Here is a 24,336-nt window from a genome sequence, read left to right on the forward strand (position 1 = left end):
GTGAAAAAGTTGAAAAGTTTTAGAAATTGTAGACATTTTATGGATTTCAGTCCAAAAAAGACTGCGGCTGAAATCGCATACTGCTTCAGTACTACATTTAAATTTGAACGTACTTCCCGACCGTTAAAACAGTACGTTCTATATAGTATGAATATGGGTAGTATGAATGGAATTGGGACGTACTGAATCGCCACGTCTCCACTTTCCGCCATTTTTCGAATATGACGACTCCTCTCCTGGAGCCTGAACTTGAAGTTTCCATGCGTGCTGCAGAATTCGGCCAGAAGCAGTAGGTCATCCGGGAACTCCTCGCCTACTGTATTTCCACATCCTGCGGATGGCAGCCTCTGTGCTTAGCTCTCCAGTTGTTTTAGTGTTTTTGTTCGTTTTTCCTGTTTTTTTGTTTTGCAAACATGACCAGTTTTACCAGAGATGAACTGCTGAACATTTTACAGAACACACCACAAAATCTTCTACCGGTTTTTGATTATTCGGACGTTTTGCTGAACATCGTAGTTGGCGGAGCAGCAGCGCTGAGACGCTTTTGGACGCGCAGGACGCGCAAGCTGGGGAAACGCACCGGCGTGCTCGTGATCTTCGTCAGCGTGGATTTAGGATGTAGCTGCCCGGCATACATTTGGCGAATCTCCACTCTCTATCCAACAAAACGGACGAACTCCTTCTGCTCTCCCGGACAAATAAGGACTTCTCACATTCTGCTGCTCTGTGTTTCACGGAAACCTGGCTGAACGCGGCTATACCGGACAGCGCGATTCATCTACTGGGATATCAGCTGTTCAGAGTAGACCACGACACAGAATTGACGGGGAAATCGCGCGGCGGCGGGACGTGCTTTTACATCAATGAGAGGTGGTGTACAGATGTAACAGTGTTAAAGAAAATATGCTGTTCTGATGTTGAAGCGCTTTTCATAAACTGGAAGCCGTTCTATTCGCTGCGAGAGTTTTGCTCGTTCAGTCGTTCAGGATTTATGCATTCCTACCAGAACTTATTTAACATACAACAATGACAAGCCATGGTTTACAGAAAAACTCAGACATCTTTGTCAGGCCAAAGAGGATGCCTACAGAAAAGGGGATAGAGTCTTGTAGAACCAGACCAGGAACACACTGAATAAAGAGATTAGAGTGGCTAAAAGGACCTATGCAAAAAGGTTAGAAGATCAGTTCACTTCAAATGATCCAAGTTCAGTATGGAAAGGCCTGAAAACCATCACAAACTACATGACACCTCCCCCGAGCACTGAGGCGACTCAACGACTTGCTGAAGACCTGAATGAGTTTCACTGTAGATTTGAAACCCCCCAAACCTGCTCTGACGATCTCTTCACACAGCCATTACCACCTCCAGCAACCCCCCTCTCCCCCTCCTTCACTTCTAATCAGCGAAGATGAGGTGCGCCAGGTCTTCAGGAAGGACAAAAGAAGAACCAGGACCAGACGTTGTGACACCAGCCTGTCTGAAAACCTGCGCTGACGAGCTAGCCCCCATCTTTTCACAGATCTTTAACAGGTCTCTGGAGCTGTGTGAAGTCCCTCACTGCCTAAAACGCTCAACTATTATTCCTGTCCCAAAGAAATCCAAGAAAACAGGACTAACGACTACAGACCTGTGGCGCTAACATCTGTCGTCATGAAGTCGTTTAAAAAAATGGTTCCGGATTATCTAAAGGACATCACCGGACCCCCTGCAGTTTGCTTACCGAGCAAACAGGTCAGTGGATGATGCAGTGAACATTGGCTTGCACTTCATCCTGCAGCATCTGGACAGACCAGGCCTTCAACACCATCATTGCTTCACTCCTCCACACCAAACTAAACCAACTTTCTGTTCCTAGCCCTATCTGTCAAAGGATCACCAGCTTTCTGACAGATAGGCAACAGCTGGTGAGACTGGGGAAATTCACATCAAGCAGCCACACCAACACCGGCGCCCCTCAAGGTTGTGTTCTCTCCCCACTGCTCTTCTCCCTCTACACCAACGACTGCACCTCTAAAGACCCCTCTGTCAAGCTTCTGAAGTTTGCAGAGGACACCACGGTTATCGGCCTCATTCAGGACGATGACGAGTCTGCCTACAGACAGGAGGTAAAAGAGCTGGCTGTCCGGTGCAGTCACAACAACCTGGAGCTGAACAAGCTCAAAACTGTAGAGATGATAGTGGACTTCAGGAGGAACCCCCCTGCACTTTCCTCACTCACCATCGTGGACAGCACTGTGGCTACAGTGGAGACATTCAAGTTCCTGGGATGTTTCATCTCCCAGGACCTGAAGTGGGACACTCACATTGACTCCATTGTAAAAAAGGCTCAACAAAGGTTGTACTTCCTTCGCCAGCTGAAGAAGTTCAACCTACCACAGGAGTTGCTGAGACAGTTCTACTCAGCCATCAGAGTCTGTTTTGTGCACATCAATAACTGTCTGGTTTGGCTCAGCTACAAAATCAGACATCAGAAGATTGCAGAGAATGGTTCGGTCTGCTGAGAGGATTATTGGTGCTCCCCTGTCCATCCTTCAAGAACTGTACACATCCAGAGTGAGGAAAAGAGCTCAGAAAATCTCTCTGGACCCCTCACATCCAAGCCATCCTCTCTTTGAACTCTTACCATCCGGCCGGCGCTACAGAGCCCCAAAGATCAGGACTACCAGACGCATGAACAGTTTTTCCCCCAGGCAATCCACCTTATGAACAGTTAAATTGTTCCTCCCATCGTGCAAAAATGTGTGGAATAATCTGACTTTATCTACTGCTACAACTACACCCTAACACATCCCTGTATTCCATCCTATCACCTATAGCACAACTCTACATACATATTTATTGTCAATTTCTACAAATTATTATATTTTCTTTTTTTATTTTTGGTCTATTTATGTTTACATGTGTGTATTTTTCTTATTCTCTTATTTTTATTGTCTGTGCATCTCTGTGTACTGGAAGCTAATAACACTGAAACAAATTCCTTGTATGTGCAAGCATTCTGTAACAATTGATCCACTGAAGGCGAGATGTGATGAACCCAAGTGCAGTTTTATTGAAACAGTGAAGTAATCCAGAAATCCAAACAAACCATAATCCAAACAATGATGAGACTTGACTTGATGCAAACAGACTTGACTTGGCATGATCAGACTTGACTTGATATAAACAGACTTGACTGAAACAGACTTGAAACAGACACTCACTGAACAGCAGGTTAACAACATTAATACGCGACAAGGACCATTCATACACAAGGGCTATTTATACAGACAATGAGGGACACATGACAAGAATTAACCAATGAAAAACAAGGAACAAGACCATAGCAACAAAGACAACCAATCAGAACAAGACACATGGAACAAAGGGACCACTGGCAGGAATACATGAGGGCAAGGGAAGCAAGACACAACAGCATGAACCAAATACAAATTAAAAGACATGAAAACATGAACATGAAACAAAACCCCAAAACAAAAACACCCGTTACAATAAAGCTCTTTCTGATTCTGATTCTGATGCTTAACATGTTATCATGTTTCTAGCATGATTAGCATGTTGCTAGAATGTCACTAGCATGATGTAAGCATTAGTAGCCTGTTGTTGGTATGATTAGCAAGTTTCTGGCATGTTTCTAGCCTAATTAGCATGTCACTAACATAATTCTAGTTGCTATGCTCGGATAGATAGATAGATAGATAGATAGATAGATAGATAGATAGATAGATAGATAGATAGATAGATAGATAGATAGATAGATAGATAGATAGATAGATAGATAGATAGATGAGTTTAAATGAGTTTGATTGGGTCTAGTTGACAGAATGTGAGTTTGAAGGGATTGTGGGAGTGTTCTCAGTGAGAGTTTGAATAGTGCTGATCATTTGAACATTCCCTCAATGTAAGTCTATGGGATTTCTCCCAGGTTTAATCTGCATTTTTAGGAAAACCAGAATTCCAATCAGTTAGAAAAGATCCGGCAGCTGGAGTCAGATCAGTCTGAAGATCTGGAGTTTGGAGTTTGTAGAGTTAAAGCTCTAGGAGGAGTTCGAGTTGATAACTTTTCTCTCAGAAGAAGAAGAACTATAGTTTAAATAACACTTTCTCAAGCCAACTTAATTACAGTTGAACAGATATCCACATAGAAAACTGCTATTTTAAACAGTAATAATATTGTACAGTTTTTACAGTATGTTTGATCAAATACTCCTATAGTGTCTCTGGGGAACGCTGATGTTGATGTGTTTAGAGTAATTAAGGTGTATTGTGTGTGTATTGGAGCCCATGACACTGAAGACTCATCTGAGACTGGAGCATCGCTGTGGAGACTCAAACACCAATCCTCTGATGATGATGATGATCTCCTGAGACTCATTAAACACATCCAGACAAACACACTAACAGAGCTCAGTCAGGATCCGTCTCATCTGGAGCTCTATCTCAACAGAGCGCTGCTTGGAGGATGGCTGTGGATTTCAGTGGAAGCTGGAAACTGTACGAACAGGAGAACGCAGAGGAGTTCCTCAGAGCCGTCTGTGAGTCACAACCCTTCATTTCAATCAGTCTTTAGGCCAAAATCAACCACTTCCTCAGTATTTTGGGCTTGTTTTCCAGTATCCAAAGATCAAGAGATGTTTGCTGGAGAAGCAAAACAACATCAGATATATTCAATCTTGTTTTCTGTTTTAAAATGAGGAATCTATATGAACAAACCAAAGTGAATTAGGTTTATTTTTCAATTTTAGTGCCTTTCTCAGAAATCTAGACTCGCTGTCTTCAGCCATTGTGTTTCCTAGTAGATATCTGCACTGGAAAACAAGACAAACACTTGAGGAAGAACATCATATTGTCAGTCTTCTCCTGTTTATTTCTGTAATGTGCTTCATGGAGTGTTTTTGTGAGCAGCTGCTCCAGAGATTTACATTAAAATGATGAAAGAAGTCAAACCTCTGACCACCATTCGGCAAAACGGAGATGAATTCAGCATCTGTGTGAAAACCCCTCTGAGAACCAACACAAACACCTTCACCATCGGCTCCGAGAGCGACTTCCACACCATGGACGGCCAGAAGATCAAGGTGACTCATTCCAGCTGCGGTTACAGCACTAATTGACTCTTAATGTTTCATGACTAAGTGAACTAAGTACAAAACTATACAATATCATATTTATTTAGATTATATTATAATAGATACTGACCTGCTCTTTAAGTCCTGAAGAGGACAGTTTTTCCTCTCTGCTTCACCTCGGCATTACTCCATTCTCAAGTGTTGCGTCGTTTTGGCGGATGCGAATCGCGTTGCCAGTCAAAATTTTCATGGTTGAATGGTGAATTCGGAAATAATCATTCTAGTACATTCGGCAGGCAACAACAAATAAATTGTAGGACAGTGGGCCAGATTGGCTGCCAGACACCAGGATTTCTCCCAGTCCACCGCTGTCCACCATATATGAGCTCATTATGGCATCTCTCAGTCTTTTCTTGTGTTGTTTGTATTTCAGGCTACAGCTCGACTCGTCGATGGAAAGATTGTGATTGAATCGGAGAAACTCAAACACGTGAGAGAGATCCAGGGCGAGGACATGATCGAGGTCAGAGAAGCTCACATGGTCGTATATGGAATATAATAATAATTATTATTATAATCATTTTTATTTTTGTGTGTTTTCAGACATTCACTGCCGGAGGCACGACTCTCATCAGGAGGAGCAGACGCGTTTAATGATGGCGTTTAACTATTTCACAGTTATACTGACACTTCACAATGAATTATAGATCAAAATCTTATTATTATTCAATTTAACTTTACTTTTAAAAAAGTGTGTTGACCTGTTTTCTCATTTTAAACCACTGTAAGAACAATCAATATAGTAAATATAGATTTTCAAAAAGATGTGAAACATTTCATATCCATTTCTAGATTATGCCCAATAAAAATATTCGAAACACATTTCTCCATATTGAACAATGTCATCTATTTGTAATGTGTGATGCATTGTGGTTGCCCTTAAAGGAACGCTCCACTATTTTTGGAAATAGGCTCATTCTCCAACTCGAGTTAATAAGTTGAGTTTTACCGTTTTGAAATGCATTCAGCCGTTCTCCTGTTCTGGCGATATCACTTTTAGCATAGCTTAGCATAGATCATTGAATCCTATGAGACCAATAGCATCACGTTCAAAAATGACCAACGAGTTTCCATATTTGTCCTGTTTAAAACACGACTCTTCTGTAGTTATATCGTGGACTAAGACCAGCGGAAAATGTAAAGATGTGATTTTCTAGACCGATAAGATTAGGAACTACACTCCCATTCCGCAGTAATAGGCGCAGTAATATCACGCAGCACATGTGCAAATGCTAACCTAGCTGGGAACTAATTTCAGGCTCTGCGTGATATTACTGCTCCTGCTTCAGCCATATTACTGCAGCAAACTTCCTTGACTATTACGCCGGAATGGAAGTGTAGTTCCTAATCTTATCGGTCTAGAAAATCACAGCTTTACATTTTCCGCCAGTATTAATACACGATATAACCATTACCGCGGGAAGTAGGGGTGCTGAGGGTGCTGCAGCACCCCCTGGCTCGGAGCTAAAGAAAAAATGGGGGTGCTGGGGGTGCGGTGCTAAAAATAAATAAATGTAAAATTTGTAACAAAAAAGGACAAAAACAATTTTTAGTAATTCGAATATTCATTCAAATTTATTGGAAAAACAATACAATGACAATAATTGTCGCGTGACGTCACCGCATCCGTCATTGAAGATTAAAAATAGCCTACAACCAACACGGCGCAAAAACGCATTTCCAAACAAAATAAAAATAGACAGACTTGAGCAGACAGATAATATTGGATCAGTCGGATAAGGAAGCAGATCTACCCCCAAATAAATAAGGTTTCCCTTTTTTTAAACGAATGCTTAATTTGTGGTTCACCTTTATTTTTTATGAAAACACAGCAACGATAAAGACAAGCTCATTTATTTTAAATGAAGAAATTGCAGGTTTATTAACAATAGTTATCTTGCTTTTGGATCCGCCACCAGTCATTTCGCATCATTCTCGTCACATATCACTCCTGCGGCTCAGAGCTGCTTGGAACAGACTCGCTGCGCTCCCTCAGATCTGTAGCCTCCCATGTTCAACTGAACTAAATGTATTTTATTTCTATAAAAAAAGCCACATTTACCGTCTCTAATTCAGCGAGTATGTCTTTGCACTTTTCAGAGCACGTCACACTCAGTCAAATCCATTGTATGAGGCATGCCTTAATAAATTAAACTCCTTATTTAAATTTATTTCATACATTTTTATTAAAAACAAATGACTTTCCGATGTGATATAGCCTAAGTGAAAAGGGAGACGATTTCGAAAATGATTTCACCAAAAGGCGGACGCGAACTCGGGTCTCCCGCGTCAAAAACAGTGTTTTACACGTATTATCAGTTGTGCCACTGAAAACGTGTTGAGATTGTCGTCTTTTGTTATATTTGTAAATATGGCCTATTTGCAATGTGTAAAAGCATTACATAAAAGGTAGACTACAGAAAACTTTTTTTTCCTCTCAGCCCCCCCTGCTCAAAATACGTTCCCGCGGCTATGGATATAACTACAGAAGAGTCAAGTTTTAAACAGGACAAATATGGAAACTCGTTGGTCATTTTTGAACACGATGCTGGATTGGTCTCATAGGATTCAATGATCTATGCTAAGCTATGCTAAAAGTGATATCGCCAGAACAGGAGAACGGCTGAATGCATTTCAAAATGGTAAAACTCAACTTATTAACTCGGGGGGAGTTGGAGAATGAGCCTATTTCCAAAAATAGTGGTATGTTCCTTTAAGGCGTGTGTGTTTGTGTTGTGTGCATAGACTGTAAAAAATATGGACGTAGTGTCCGTGACGTCACCCGTAGGATTCTGAAGCGCTATTTTGATTTCCCGGATAATCAAAAATGGGCAAAAAGGCGGGACGTGGGTGGAGCTGGTTGCTGAAACCACGCCCACCTAGCGCGACAGTGGTGACAGCAGCGGCAATCCCCCGTCACTCAAGTGACCACGCCCTTAATTATGCTGAACTTTAAGGCTTAATATAACTTAAACGGATGAGTTATAAAAAAAATTCACCCCCTCTCACAGTTGACATGAAGGGCAAAACTAGCTATAAAGACCAAAACCATTTTTTGAACCAGGCTGTAAACATACTTTTTTCTGCTGTAAAGTTGGGCATTTTAACATGGGGAGTCAATGGGACTGTCTCTCTTTTGCAGCCAGCCTCAAGCGGCCAGTCGATGAATTGCAGTTTAAGACACTTCCGTGTTGGTTTCAATAGAGAGAGCGGGAGGTTGCCCCTTGGTTGTGAGGCGTTGCTAAGGCGCAGTGCTGGAGGGCGTCTCTAGGCGGCGCTGCGCGGTTTTCAGCGGCTGGAAGTGCAGCTGCTGCTGTCTGCAGGCCTCGAGCTGCTCAAGTGAAAGCGACGCAGAACCGCGTGGAAGCAGGAAGATTTCAGATAGTGAGAATTATTAAAAGTCATTCATATTTGGCGTTAACGAGCATAAGAGACGTTAAATACGGTTATAATGTCTCGGTACATGAGACCGCCGAACAGCTCTCTGTTCGTCCGCAATATCTCCGACGAGTCCCGGTAAGTCTAACTTTATCAATCACGCTTTCATAAGACTTCCTTCACACATCTCTAATGTTTCTCATGAATTAAGTTAATGTCTCTAGTCAAGCGTGTTTATAACACAGCATTTCTGATTCGTAACATTACGCGCCTGAAGCGGTTTTGTTGTGTTTGGCGCGTTAATGTTAGCGGGAGCGCGCATGATTTTGTTATTTATAATTAATAATAATGTTCATCTTTACAAATAGTCATGCACCGTATTTATGTGTGATATCTGTGTACTAAATAATGATATGATCGTTGCATTTCAGAGACCAGAGTTTCCCAAAATGTTTGAATGTTTTTGTTTATTCAATCTCTGCAAAAACAAAAGCCCTTTTCAGTTTGTTCCTCAATTATTATGATCAGAAACAGATAAAACACTTGTTTACTTCACTTCATGTCCTGAAGACTTTTAGTTAACCAGGGTTTTAAAGGAATATTCTGAGACAGCATTTGTGGCATAATGTTAATGAGAACAGAAATTAATCTACAAAAACAAAACAAACAAACAAAAAGTCGTTTAAAAAAAATTGGTTTGTTAGGATAGGACAATATTTGACTGAGATACAACTATTTAAAGATCTGTAATCTGAGGATGCAAAAAAAAATCTAAATATTGAGAAAATTTCCTTTAAAGTTGTCCAAATTTAGTTCTTAGCCATGCATACTAATCAAAAATTACATTTTTATATATTTACAGTAGGAAATTTACAAAATATCTTCGTGAAGCATCATCTTAACCTAATTATTTTTGGCATAAAAGAAAAATTGATCATTTTGACCCATGCATTGTATTTTTGGCTATTGCTGCAAATATAACTGTGCTACTTAAGACTGGTTTTGTGCTCCAGGGTCACATATTTGTCAATATCTAATGTTTTTAATCTCACTTTTAATATTTCTATATACACAAATTAATATATGTATCAAACATTTGATCAGAAGAGTGAATGTAAGCGCTGGGAAATCCTCCAGAAACAGGTTTCATCTCAAAACCTCAGCATCATTCAGATCTTCATTTGTTTCCGGGACAAAATGCTGTTTGTTTTAATCGTCGTTATACCTGCTGCAAATGCTGTGGAACGAGTTTAACTCGTGCTGAACTCAGAATATCACTGTAAAACACCTGGAACACACACACTGTTTCATATTTGTGTATTGTCTCCTTTAAAGCCATAGTTCACCCAAAAATGAACATTCGCTGGTCATTTGCTCGCCCTCAGGACGTCTGAGATATTGGTGACTTTTTTTAATTGTGGTTTCTTCAGTACATTTTTAGCTGAAACCATGCTCCTTGGTGATTCATAACATGTAAGTCAATGGGTACCGTCACTTTAATAGTAATAAAAGCATATAAAGGAACACAAAGTGATATATTGAAGTCTCATTAAACGAAGCCATCAGTTTGTGCAAACTAAACTATTTATAACATTATTACTTGGAATCCAGAGCATCAGGAAATGAGAAAATCTTTTTTTTTTTTTTGTGATCTGGTTCCTTCAGAGTGAGATGCAAACCGTTTCAGACGCTTCAGTCTGATTTGATCAAATGGTTCGCCAGAAAGAATCGGTTAGAAGGAATGATTCCAGGGTTCATCGAAGGTGCTTGAATGTGTCTCTTTGAAATTTAAAGCATTAAAAATAGCAATATTCCTCAAGAAGTGCTTGAAAAGTGCTTGAATTATTGAAAAGTAATGTATCTATGAAATAAGCGTTTAATTTTGTCAATAAGCTCATAGCTTTTCATGCAAAATTCACACGGTTCAAATAGCGTTTATTTCAGGTAATATGAGGAAACAATTGAGCAAAGTCAATAGTGTCGTGTAAACATGGCTTAAGATGTGAAAAGAGGAACAGATGAACTGAACCAATGGAGTCATTAACGCTGGAATTGGAATAACGCTCTGATCGATTCAAACTCATGACTCGATCGTTCATTTGAAGTGATTCACTAGCAAAAAACATCATGTTGAATTATTTCAAATTTTCACATTACTAATGATTTTTCAAAGCACATATTGATGGGTGAAACTGAGCTTTTCCAAACTCGGAACCAGTTAAACCATTGTGTCGCTAAATAATTTCGAAGCGCTCCAATCGGATCACGTATCGTTTGATCATTTGATTCACATTGGGACTTCAAATTGCGTGTCGTGATTCATTTGATTTAGGTTGGAACGGATTTGTGAATCATTTTTGTGAACTGAATGATTCAAATCAAATGATTCACGATCCTGGTCTGAAATGATGGTTCTTCAGAACGTGGATCAAAAATCTTTTGATTTAGATCTTCAGTGCAGATTTGTGAATCATTTGATTCAAATCAGGATTTCAGAGCGATTTCACAAATCTTTTTTTTTTTTCTTTTTTTTCTTAAACTGTATAAAACATCAAACCATTAAGGCGAGACACTGCAGGTGAATAGGGTAAAAAATTATACTTGGTATGTCACTCCATAATTTGGGCTGAAAACAATATATTTTTTACAGTTTTTAGGGGAAATAAAATGTTGTATATAATCAAGCAAATTCTATATGAACAAACCCCTCTGTAATAATCTTCAGGATACAGTCAGGAACACAAATGCTCAGTGTGATGTGTGTAAGTGCCGTTTAAGTGGAGATTTATGGCTCAGTGTAGGAGAAAAAACTCTTGGCCTTTAAAAATCTGTATTGTAATTGAAATCTACTGACACAAATAGATAAAGTGCTATAAAAGAAACACTTAACAGTGTCTTTTGGGTGTTTTCTTTCCACTAGTCTGAAAAAAACACTTTCAAAATCTCAAACATGAGTTGTTTTTTCATGCATTTTTTTTTACTTTATCTATTTGTGTCAATAGATTTCAATTACAATACAGAGTTTTTCCTCCTCCACTGAGCCATAAATCTCCACTTCAGCAGCACTTACACACACCACACTGAGCATTTGTGTTCCTGTCTATATCCTGAAGATTATTACAGAGGGGTTTGTTCAGATAGAATTAGCTTGATTTTATAAAACATTTTATTCCCCTCAAAATGGTAAAAAAAATAGATTGTTTCCTGTCTGTTCTAAGTATTTTCTGAATTATGGAGATACCCAAAATCTCCTCTGTAAAAACTTTTGACTCGTGTCAAAAAAATGAAACAAGAAACTGTCTTCATCCAGTGTTCAGATTTTTGTACTAGAAATGTCTGCAAATTAGTGCATGTTTATTTAATAATCTGTCATTTGCATATTTAAACCTAACATTTTAGAAAATTTGTAATACAAAAAATGTTTGCAATTATCAATGTAATCAATCAACTGAGTAAGTAAGGAGATAACTATTAGTTAATATTTTTATGCTATTCACCTGCAGTGTCTCGCCTTAAGAAATCGTACACAAAAACAAATACTATAGTAAAAATGTAGTATACTTTCTAATACTTATTTCAGTTTTTTTTTAGAATTTGAAATCAAATGCATTGTTCAAGAAGTGAGATCTCTAATTGAAGTCCTTGAACATCACAAAATCAAAAAAGTACTGCTATTTAATTTTACAGTATCTGTAGGAACGCTGTGATTCGCTCACGAACCAAACAGATGTAAATGATGTTCAGTTTCTTGCACAGACTGATTGTTTCCTTTCAGGACACCTCAATATATGCTTTTATGACTCTCAAAGTGCCTTTCATTTTATGACTTGCTGAAAGGAACACTTCACTATTTTTGGAAATAGGCTCATTCTCCAACTCGAGGTAATAAGTTGAGTTTTACCGTTTTGAAATCCATTCAGCCGTTCTCCTGTTCTGGCGATATCACTTTTAGCATAGCTTAGCATAGATCATTGAATCCTATGAGACCAATAGCATCGTGTTCAAAAATGACCAACGAGTTTCCATATTTGTCCTGTTTAAAACTGGACTCTTCTGTAGTTATATCGTGGACTAAGACCGGCGGAAAATGCAAAGATGTGATTTTCTAGGTCGATAAGATTAGGAACTACACTCCCATTCCGGCGTAATAGTCGAGGAAGTTTGCTGCCGTAATATGACCGAAGCCATAGCATTCAATGATCTATGCTAAGCTATGCTAACAGTGATATCGCCAGAACAGGAGAACGGCTGAATGGATTTCAAAACGGTAAAACTCAACTTATTAACTCGAGTTGGAGAATGAGCCTATTTCCAAAATAAGTGGAGTGTTCCTTTAAGCGTTCTCCTGAAGAACAGAAGTCGCTTTGTCTCGGATGACGGCTCGAGGGCGAGGAAGCGAACAGCGTGTTTTTATTTGTGTCTGAACTGATCCTGTAAGATGTGGGTAAGTATGTCCTGGGATGGTGACGCAGCGCTTTCATAAAGTAAGATGTTATTTCCCGGTGTTCAGGCCAGAGGACCTGCGCCGAGAGTTCGGCCGATACGGGCCCATTGCCGACGTCTACATTCCCCTAGACTTCTATTCACGCCGGCCCAGAGGATTCGCGTACATTCAATATCCTTTGACCGCGAGCGCTCCGCTCTAACCCTTATTTCTCTGTTGTCGCCCCAGACTGTGTAACGGCGTCCCCTGGTGGAGCCCGGCACAAAGACACAGTTAAAGAGCCGTGTAGAGTAGGACTAAAAGCCAAGCCGCCGCAAGAAAGAACAGAGGTCTGCTCGCAGAGAGGCAGAACGTGAAAAGAAAGCAAATTAAAGCTCCGAGAGACAAAGAGGAGAAGAAAGAGCAAAGAAAGCGCAGGCGTTACGGGGCCCAGACCAGCGGCGGCTATTTAAAGAGTAAAGATGAAGGTAAAGGTGACTCCACGTATCCTCCATGGTTCAGGACGCAAGCGTGTGTTTGTGTTTGTCATGCGACGCGTGCGAGATGCGCACCTTCCGTTAGAACCCTTAACAGAGCGGCACGTTCGAGGACGTCCGGGACGCGGAGGACGCCCTGCACAATCTGGACCGGAAGTGGGTTTGCGGACGGCAGATCGAGATCCAGTTCGCCCAGGGAGACCGCAAGAGTAAGTGCTGACTGGGAATGGGGTCAAAGTGTGTTTTGTAGAGTCGTGACTGAGGTCTGTGGTGTGTCTCTCAGCGCCGGGGCAGATGAAGTCCAAGGAGCGATCGTCCCCTCGCAGCCACTCCAGATACGACGACCACGACCGGCGCAGACGCTCGCGCAGCCGAGACAGACGCAGATCGCGGAGCCCGTCCTACGACAGACGCCGCAGACGGTCCGAGAGCCCTAGAGAGTGAGTCTGTCAGCTTCATCACGTTTATGGGTCGTGTGGGTTCAGACAATGACCTTGTGGTTTTCTCAGCAGGTCCAGAGGAAGGACACACAGCAGACGCAGCCGCAGCCGAGAACACGACAGGTAGAAACCATTCTCTGTGTTCCACATGCCAAGTTTACATTCAGTTTTTGCAACAGAATATGAGAGAAACCTTTTGTCTCCGGTAGGGCTGCACGATTAATCGAAGGCGATTGTCATTTTGTCAATAAAGCCAGTTCTGTGATGAGCCGTAATCTCCAGCAGCTGTTTTGAGATGGAGCAGCATGTAGGACACAGAGCCGTAGTTCACTTAGAAGATACGCCTAATCGCGCTCATAGTCAAAGTCGATTTAATCGATCACGATTATGCCATTGAAAAGGAATCGTTTGCGATAATGAGAGCTGTTTGCGTAGCTTCTCAGTGAACTACGGCGCTGTGTAAAAAATGGTGCTACATCTCAAAACACCACCTTAAATAATATTTGTACTCCAAACTTACTTCATAACGTCAGTCGAGCGTTTGAAATGAACCCTTCTGTGAAATGATGTGGCTTCTTACACATAATAACACACAGAACATCGTTCATAGTATTCTACACAGTGATGAAGGCAGTGCAGTATAAATATACTTTATTATAATAAATTATAATAACACGAACTTCAGTAAACAATATATTGTGGTAGTCATGCGTTTATTAGTCACGTTCAATCAATGGAAAGCGGTTAAATCTTTATTTAGCTTTATTCAGCTGCAGAGATGGGTGTTTTCTAGTCTCAGCCTCAGAACGTTGGCTAAACATGTGATGCACATGGTACACTTAACTGGAAACACTTCAGGAATGTCCAAGTCCTCGTCTGATTAGTTGAATTTGATCGGATTTCTGGGAGACGCGAGTGTGGCGTTTATTTTTGGTCCGCAGGGAAACAAAGTGCAGACTGACTTACTCTGTGTTTTGCTAAAAGATGCTTATGTAGATGCCATTGTTATACACATTAGCGAAGTTCACGAACAAATGACTGACTGACTGCTTGTTCTCCGTCTTCTTCGTTATCTTTCAATGCTGGTTATTTCAATGACTGACTTGTTGCACGCCAGTCTGTTGTTGTGGGGCATTTCTACACCCCGAAACGTGACGCTGAACGAAACGAACTGTGATTGGTTGTTTGACATGTCGGTCTAACGGTCTTATGGGCGGGCCTTGGCTAATGAAAGCTGCCATGAATTCCAGGGCCCGTATTCATAAAGAATCTTAGTGCAAAGAGTTGCTCCTAGTGACACAATTCTAAGAGAATTCTTAGAAAAGTGGGCGTTTTCACTTAAAATTAAAGAAAAGATCCTAGTAAAGAAAAAAGTAATTCAGAAAGAATCTTAACCCTTAAAAGAGGTCTTAAGGTCCAAATTGTTAGGAGTAGGGAAGAGGACTTTTAAGAGGCTTAAGAGTTTCTTTAGCAGTGGATAACACTGACAAAACATGAGGAGGGCAATGCAATATTTGCACACAATGCATGGCAGTGATTTCACTGATGCTACACATGAGATTGTGCAGAGATAATGTTTGTGACTGATTTTGTTAGAGACATGCTAACATCTCTGACATAGTGCAGAAATGGAAGAAATCACTACATTTATTACATGAACTTATTTGGCAACTGGAAACAATGCAACTATGCAGCAGTAATAATTTGGGTATGTTCACAACCTTCTATAAGCAAAGAGATCACACAAACAATTACAGCACTTTCACAACCTTAATGTGCTGCTGTTCATTACCTATCAAATACATTAAATACAACATTAACAGCGTGGTAAACAAAAATATATATAAACATATAAAATATATAAACTTACATAATATGTGTGTTGCGGTAAAACAGGAAAATGATGCCTATAATTTCAAAGTGAAGGCTTAAACTAGACCCAACACAGTGCTTCACTAAAAGATACGCATGACAATCGCAGCTTCCGATTAATCACGATTTCGATTTCATTTCGATTTATCGTGCAGCCCTAGTCTCCAGCATGTTTCCGTCCGACTGGTATTTTGCCGATGAAATGGTGAACGTGACGTCGTCCCTGAAAAACCGAACCGTAGCATTAGTTTTGGTGTATTGCCAGAAAAGTTTTCCTTGAGCTAGGGCTGCTTGATTTTAGCAAAAATCATAATCATGATTAAGTTTTAATACGATTAAGTTTTGAGTCCAAAACTTTTTATTAGTGATTAATTTAAAGATAGAAATGCAACAAAACGATAAAAAGAATACTTGTATGCAAGTCCACAGTAGTCTAACATTACTACAGAAATTGAAGGTAATTATTTAAATGTAAAATAAAACACATCTCCGCTGTAATAGTTAAACATGCTTTGTTTCTTATTAAAACTACACAAGTCTTTCATTCAAGAGCAGTGAGTGATTTTTGTCTCTGTAAGTTTTATTAATATTAAGCACAGAGACGGCAGAAGGAATATTATTTGTTGCCCCTTTAAGAGCCAGACGGATCCAATCTACTGTTACACACGGATTTACATTCTCAACGGTTTGATCATTTAAGACAGAACTGACAAGGGTTTACATCAATAATCACCAAGCGCCTCATTTTGAAATGTTTCTGTGTGTATTTGAGCGTTTAGGCGCACCTTGAGCTAAAAGATAACTTTACATGTCTGTGATCTGCTCCGTCTCTGAGCGCATACAAAGTTTTCTTACGTGCTATTAAAACACAACATCGAAGAAACATTAATAAATCAAACCCGTCCCGTTTTATCAAAGTCACGTTACATGATTTTGCTGATTTGCATGTGAAATTAGGCTTTTATGGAGTGAAAGCACACCACTGGAAAGAAGCGGAATGGAGCACAATTTTCATGATTGTTTGAAGCAGAAATCATGAATTTCGATTTTCGATTAATTGCACAGCCCTAGATGATGCCACCCCTGAAAAACTGAATTGTCTCATAAGTTTTGGTGCATCGCAAAAAAAAAAGTTGCCCTTGAGCTGTTTCCGTTCATAATTTCACCGATTGTGGAAAATCATAGGCTAGTAGACAAAGGATCTGAAACTAAACTCCGTTACACAGGCTATTATTTAATTGTAGCCTATAGGCCTACATACAGTTATTTTTATTAACAAGTGTATTTTTTTGTATTTAGGCATATAGACTGTTTAGATACTTGAGCATCCTATAATATTCATAAACGGGCGCAGTTGCATTATTATTATTTTTCTGATTAACTTTTATTAGACTTTATTGGAAATGGCAATGTTTCTTTCGGTTATTTTATTGCTCCAAGCCGACAATCGACGGTCCTTACGAGCATTAACTGACGAGATTATTTAAAATTACAATTAAATTAAGTGGCTGTGATTTATTAAAATACCTAAATTTGTGCCTATACAAATAAAATAAATATTTAGAATAGTTTGGAATAATGTCTTACTCTTATATGACCACAAAAGGAGGAGTAGTCTATTGTAAGTTGTTTCCATTTTTATAAGGTGGGAAAAAACCAAAGTGATGGTTCCTCTGACGCACAGTGAAGCATTAGCTACTAACTGGATAACGCAGTCTGTTCATTATCATTATACAATACAGCCAGCCAAACATAATGAAAAACCATGCTGTTTTACTTCCTATCACTCCACAAATAATCCTTTAAGTTTAAAATAAAACAAGAATGAAAATAATAGTTAACAACCCAAAAACAAATTAATGTAAAATGTCGTACTTTTCTACAAAATGAATACATTTTACCTGTCCATGTACTAAAGAAACATCAAATTAACACGTGTATTTGAAAGGTAACTTGTCTTTTTCTTACTGTTGGCCTATATAAAATAATTTCAGATAATTTGTTAAATCTAATATGAATATGATTTAATGCGCTTTTGAACTACAGAGAAACGGTGATATTTCCATCAACTAAATTAAGCTGTAAATATCACATGACAGTCATGAGTTAACTCGTGATTAATCACATTTTTATCTGTTCTAAATGTACCTTAAATTAATACTTCTTAAAGTTTTGAATACTCTAATCAACATGTGCATGGACAAATATGAATGCTTTAAGCAAATGTATGTTTATTATTAGTGAAACCGTACTCGACATGTTTCAAAGGCCATAGATGTTTTTCAGATAATTGTTCATGTTTATTAGAAAAAACAACATAGAAGTAATCGAAACCTGGTATTTCTCTTTCTTTGCACTGAGAATTTCCTTACACAAGCCTGTTTACATTATTTGCAGGACAGGACAGCTCACTTCTTCTGAACATAAATGCACAAGCAAACTGTACATTTATTGTTTATTATTACATTTGTTTGCCTCCCACACACTAGAGGTGTGAACCTACAGTGGTCTTACGGTTCGGTTCAATTACGATTATCATGTCATCGATTCGGTTCAATACAATACCTCGATGCACTGCATACTCATTTTTCAATTTTACTTCAGATTTCGTTTTTTCTAAATCACAATGACGTTTTAATGCGTTTTTATTTGATTAGATTTTTTTTTGTCAGATCACTAGTACAAGTGTAACTGTGAATCCTATCCAGTCTTTTTCAATCAATATCCCACATACAGTAATGTGTAGTTTTGATGAGGAAGAGGAAGAGGTGAAAGAGGAAGAGGAGGAGGAGGACAATGACAATGACAGGGTTAATTTAGCCTGTGATGCTGAAGAGGTTCTTTGGCCTGTCCCAGACCAAACACAGGATGTTGGACAGAATGATTATTTTTGTTGTTGTTTGCCGTTTTGTACTGTACTCTACAGTACATTAAATTAAGGAATAAAACATACTCATTTTTCAGTTTTACTTCAAATAAATAGAATTGTGTTAATAAATACAAACAGTCAGATATATGAACTGAAACTTTAATCTTACCTTCTCAAAGAAAAAACACTTCTTGAATGTATCAAACAAAACTAAAGTCTGGGCACAGAAGACAGCAGCAACATTTAGAACAAATACACAAAAGTAAATACCTGGGCTTTGGTTTCGTTCTAGAGTCCGGCATAATCTTTTCTGAAAAGCGGCATAACAGCTGGCCAAACCTGGGGTTTTCCACCACAGAAATTATATCCGTATATCTTTTGCTATAAAAGCTGCCGCTATAGTCCCTTTAAAAGCAAAAAACTAAACCGAATACGATTTCAACCGAGAGATACCGCTCAGATCTTATTTAACTGAAACGAGGGAACGAATCGAGTCCTGCACGAGCCCAGCCTGAGACTCTCAGACCCGAGACTCGTCCTTGTCCGACAATTTATCAGAACAGAGTTGGTGTTGCAGCCATTAAAATAGTTCAGTTTTGGATTCTAATGGCAAAGTGGCTAGATGTCGTTTTGTTTCCTTTTTAAGTTAATTTAGAAATATGGTATTAGTATTAATACCATATTAGTCCACGATATAACTGCAGAAGAGTCACGTTTTAAACAGGACAAATATGGAAACTCATTGGTCATTTTTGAACACGATGCTATTGGTCTAATAGGATTCAATGATCTATGCTAAGCTATGCTAAAAGTGATATCGCCAGAACAGGAGAACGGCTGAATGGATTTCAAAACGGTAAAACTCAACTTATTAACTCGAGTTGGAGAATGAGCCTATTTCCAAAAATAGTGGAGTGTTCCTTGAAATGCACACATTAGTGCACTGTGTTTGTCATGTGACTGTATTGTAATGGTTTGGTCATGTGACTCCCGCAGGCACCGCCCATCCACTCGCGACCGCCATCGCTCCCGCAGCCACAGCCCCTCCCACTCCAAGAGCAGAGGCGGAGCCAGATCGCGCTCCAGGTCCAAATCCGGCAGCCCTCGGGACACCGGACAACTCCACGCCGAGAGCCAGGACGCCTCCGGCGAAGACAAGACGCGCTCTCAGTCCCGCTCGCGCTCCCCGACCCGCTCCAGATCACGGTCCCGCTCGCGCTCCTGGACCGGAAACAAGTCCTGGGGGCATTAGGGCTCCGGCGGACGGACGGATGGCTCCTGAGTGTGGAAAGTGGTTTTGTTTAGGTTTGGTGTTTGGCTGAACCCGTGTAAATGTCTGCGAGCGACAGTCGTCTGTTTGAGTGTTTTAGAGAGGGTGGGAATCAAACTATTGCCTGTTTTAGCTGGCGTGTCTGTTAACGGGCTGCAGTGTTAGCATTCGTATCGGCCGAAAGATGTCTGTGCGGTTTAGTTTACAAGCGCAGCTGCGCGGAATGAGAGATGAAAATCGCGTCAATATTTTTGTAAGAGATTTTTGTTTTTTAGTTGGCCATCCATTTAAAACGGTCTGCCATGAGTGTCTCAGATGTGTTTTATTGTGAAATCTGCAGGCCTTTTACATGTAACCTCAGAATGAAATAAATTTCTTGTGCATCAGTCTACACTTGTGTTGAGCTACTTTATTATTTTCATTTGTCATCTTGATTTCTAATCGATTTTAAAGGAAATTGTTGATTTGGCACAGTTTTTTTGTCTAGATTAATTTGTAATTATAAACCCATTTACATTTTACGGTCCTTCTAAATTTGTTCTCTCATAAAAATAAAGGTTTAAAAGGGTTTTTTTCTCAGTGAGGCCAAAAAAAGCACCATTTTTGATTCCCAAAGAACCTTTCTGTGATCACAACCACTTTTTGCCTTGATGTGAAGAACATTTTAGAATCTAAAGAACATTTAGTTTTGGAAATTGATGCCACAGATTCTTAGTGTAGGATTGTCACAGCAGATATTTTGAACACTGTGGTGGTGTTTATGTAATAAAAATCATACCATGTATGCAGTTTTATCAACAAATGTGAGCCTTGAGTACAAAACCAGTCTCGAGTATCATGGGTATATTTGTAGCGATAGCCAATAATACATGGTATGGGTCAAGTTATTGTTGTTTTTCTTCAATCATGTTCCGTGAAGATATTATGTAAGTTTCCAACCATAAATATATCAAAACTCAATTTTTAATTAGTAATATGCATTGCTAAGAACTTCATTTGGACAACTTTATATTTAAATTTTCTCAGTGTTTTGATTTCTTTCCACCCTCAGTTTGCAGATATTCAGATAGTTGCATCTCAGCCAAATATTGTCCTATCCTATCAAACCATACATCGGAGATGGAAAGCTTTTTTTTTTTTTTGTGGCCCATGGAAGAAAAATATCCAACATGAGGAGAACTGTTTATTCTAGTCTTGCCAAATATCTATTATCTTGTTGTCCTGTGCAGTGAACAGTCATGTTTTTCCACACGAGTGCCCTTTGACACGTGTCGAATAAATCTAGCCACTGACCACGTGACCCTTCAGCATTAGAGGACCATCATCATCATTTGCGTGTAAGAGAACAGACAAATCAATGAACCTGCTCGCATGCCGCCGAAATCCATCCCACAATCCACCGCCTCACCAGACTCCTGATTGGACGAGGGATGCCAAAGCACCGCCCCTGTGCTCTCAGGGCATTGATTCTTCAAAGATGGGGTGAGAAGCATCGACAGACGTTGGTTTGAGGGAAAACCTTGATTGGACAGTGAGAGAGCAGTTCATGTATGAAATCGGACGCGACCGGTTGATCGTTAATCAGGATAATAAGTATCGACAGATGAGAACTAGGACCTGAGTCTCTTTAACAGCTGAATGTCATTAATAAACCATAATTGCTTTGTGAGTTGTGTGATTGCGGCAGTGCAGAGTCACGCTACATCAGAATCCAATTGACCTGCAGGCCTTTACAGCGGCGCGCCAACAAACCGCATTGATCACTTTTGCTGGGATATAAAGTTAGCAGCGACCTAGATTTCTCAAACCACGGCGACCGGTCAAATGAAACACATCAGCCTCTTTCAGATCATGGTTAGATGTATTTGATCATGCCACCAGCATGAATAACAGCTCCTCCTCAATAAGGATTTATATATCCTGTAGAGAAGTGACCATTTCGAATGGTGAGTATTGAGTTGTTCTGTGTTTCTTGTCTGTCAAATTTGGTCTAGATTTGGAGAAATGTAAAATGGATTTGGATTTGTTGTCCTCCATCTGCAGCGGCGGCGGCGGTGGAGACGTCCGTGTAAAGATGGGCGACTGGAACTTTCTGGGTGGGATTCTGGAGGAGGTTCACATCCACTCCACCATGGTGGGGAAGATCTGGCTCACCATCCTCTTCATCTTCCGCATGCTGGTGCTGGGCGTGGCGGCCGAGGACGTGTGGAACGACGAGCAGTCCGACTTCATCTGCAACACGGAGCAGCCCGGCTGCCGCAACGTCTGCTACGACCGCGCCTTCCCCGTCTCCCTGATCCGCTACTGGGTCCTGCAGGTCATCTTCGTCTCCTCGCCCTCTCTGGTCTACATGGGCCACGCCATTTACCAGCTGCGCGCCCTGGAAAAGGAGCGGCACTGCAAGAGGGTGGCTCTCCGGCGCGAGCTGGAGACGATGGACGCGGAGCCGCGGCGGAGGGTGGAGCGGGAGCTGAGGCAGCTGGAGCAGGGGAAGCTCAACAAGGCTCCGCTCAGAGGGCCGCTGCTGCGCACCTACCTGGCGCACGTCGTGACCCGCTCCGTGGTGGAGGTGGGCTTCATGACGGGCCAGTACCTGCTGTACGGACACCACCTGGAGCCGCTGTACAAGTGCGACCGGGAGCCGTGTCCCAACGTGGTGGACTGCTTCGTCTCGCGGCCCACAGAGAAGAGCGTCTTCATGGTGTTCATGCAGGGCATCGCAGCCACGTCCCTGTTCCTCAGCCTGCTGGAGATCCTGCACCTGGCCTACAAGAAACTGAAGAAGGGGCTTCTGGACTACTACCCGCACCTGAAAGACGACTGTTACGGAGAGAAGAACTCGGCGGTACATCAGGTGTGCGTGAACCAGGGGCGCAAAGCTACCATCCCGACGGCGCCCGGCGGAATGGCTCCGCTTTTAGAGAAACAGGGCAACGGACCCACGTACCCCACGCTCATTAACCCCTCGTCTGCCTTTGTGCCCGTTCAGGGGGCGAGGGAGAACAAGGACATGGTTCCCAGGGTGCCGCTGGAGCGCAACAGCAATTCCAACAACCCGTGCATTGAGATCCGCACGACGGAGTCCGAGAGCTCAGGCTTCGGCGGACTCCCGATAACGGACCCGCGTAAGCAGCGCCGAGCCAGTCCGGCCTGGAACTGTGGCACGGTGGTGGAAGGGAACGGCTCGGACAGCGGAGACTCCGGCGAGCGAGGCGTCAGGACTCGGTGCGGCAGGGCCGTCTCTAAATCGGACCTGAGGAGAGCTGGCGGGACGCACACGACGGACTCGGAGCCCAGTTCCGGCTCGCGGCAGCACAGTTCAATTGGGAGTCCCACCTTCTCGCCCGATCGACAACGGACTTCACTGGCGAGCAGCGGCAGCAGACGAGCGCCTGGTGACCTGCAGATCTGAGGCTCTGTGTGCAGTTCTCACAGTAATAAGCAGCTGTTCTCTTCGGTCTTAATCAAAGGGATCGTTAAGCCAAAAATGATCATTCCATCCTCATTTACTCATTCAGACCTAGTGTATGAATTTTTTTCTTCTGCCGATATTTTGAAGAATGTGTGTACATCCAGTGACTACTAAATTTTTCTAGCAAGAATTTTGACCAGATTTGGAATGGAAAATTGGTATTTTAATTGTAATTTCAGTGAATGTTATGAAAGTAGCAGTACTGACAATGTAGACATAGGTGAAGAAACGAAAAGTGGTGGAACAGACAAACTGATTCAACTGAATGAATCATTTTGGCTGGAACTGGTCCGATTGATTCAAACTTGTGACTTCGATTATTCAGTTCAAGCGAGTCACTAGCAAAAAAAAAAAAAACTGATCAAAAGCATATTGTAGCCAGTAGTAGTCCTGACAGTGTCGTGTAAACATGGCTGATGACGCAAAAAGAGGAACAGATTAACCAAATCAATTGAGTGAATCATTTACGCTGGAACCGCTCCGATTGATTTGAACTTGTGATTTCGATCACTTCGAGGCACGTTTCGGGAATCATTTCATTCAGATCGAAACTTCAAGTTTGTGAATCTGATTTGGATCGGAACTTCGGGGCGCGTATTGTGAGTCATTTGAATCAGATTTTGGTGTGTTTTGTTTTTTATTAAACAGTAAAAAACAAAATCATTAAGGCAGTGTAGCAAATATATATAAGTGTATATAAGTGTAGTAACCATATTTTTTTTGTGTGTAACCACAGTTGTAGTAGAAATACTATGGTGGTTAAACTATGGGTAGTTTTTCATTTATTTATTTTTTATAAGGGATGTGTTGCCAGCTTAACAAAAAATTTCAAAATCAAACCTACGCCCTTGCCCCCATTCTTCAAAATGTCTTGTTTTGTATAATAATACAGATTTGGAATGACATGAGGGTGTGATGATGACAAAATGATCATTTTTGGCTGAACTGTTGCTTTGAACACAAGGCTTGAAGGTTTATTTTCT

The 24,336-nt window shown here is 40.9% G+C and overlaps 3 protein-coding genes across 4 annotated transcripts; all 3 read left to right on the top strand.

The window, feature by feature from the left end:
* Window positions 1–4,465: 4,465 nt before the first annotated feature.
* fabp10b (fatty acid binding protein 10b, liver basic) lies at window positions 4,466–5,726 on the top strand. The gene is made up of 4 exons (XM_073822367.1): window positions 4,466–4,538; window positions 4,909–5,081; window positions 5,506–5,595; window positions 5,676–5,726. The coding sequence occupies exons 1-4, from the start codon at window positions 4,466–4,468 to the stop codon at window positions 5,724–5,726; spliced, it is 387 nt and encodes a 128-aa protein (XP_073678468.1).
* A 2,713-nt stretch (window positions 5,727–8,439) lies between these two features.
* On the top strand, window positions 8,440–20,272 carry srsf10b (serine and arginine rich splicing factor 10b). 2 transcript variants are annotated; one of them, XM_073821834.1, is made up of 6 exons: window positions 8,440–8,648; window positions 13,021–13,125; window positions 13,536–13,639; window positions 13,714–13,870; window positions 13,940–13,993; window positions 19,608–20,272. In XM_073821834.1, the coding sequence occupies exons 1-6, from the start codon at window positions 8,584–8,586 to the stop codon at window positions 19,861–19,863; spliced, it is 741 nt and encodes a 246-aa protein (XP_073677935.1). In that variant the 5' UTR covers window positions 8,440–8,583; the 3' UTR covers window positions 19,864–20,272. The 2 variants fall into 2 exon arrangements, with proteins under 2 accessions (XP_073677935.1, XP_073677936.1); XM_073821835.1 differs by having other exon boundaries at window positions 13,943–13,993.
* Window positions 20,273–21,608: 1,336 nt separating this feature from the next.
* On the top strand, window positions 21,609–24,042 carry gja9b (gap junction protein alpha 9b). Its single transcript, XM_073821573.1, has one exon. It carries the CDS (start codon window positions 21,893–21,895, stop codon window positions 23,291–23,293), a length of 1,401 nt encoding a protein of 466 aa, XP_073677674.1. The 5' UTR covers window positions 21,609–21,892; the 3' UTR covers window positions 23,294–24,042.
* The last annotated feature ends 294 nt before the right edge of the window (window positions 24,043–24,336 follow it).

The sequence above is a fragment of the Garra rufa genome, chromosome 17 (assembly GCF_049309525.1).
Source record: "Garra rufa chromosome 17, GarRuf1.0, whole genome shotgun sequence".
Classification (NCBI taxonomy): domain Eukaryota; kingdom Metazoa; phylum Chordata; class Actinopteri; order Cypriniformes; family Cyprinidae; genus Garra; species Garra rufa.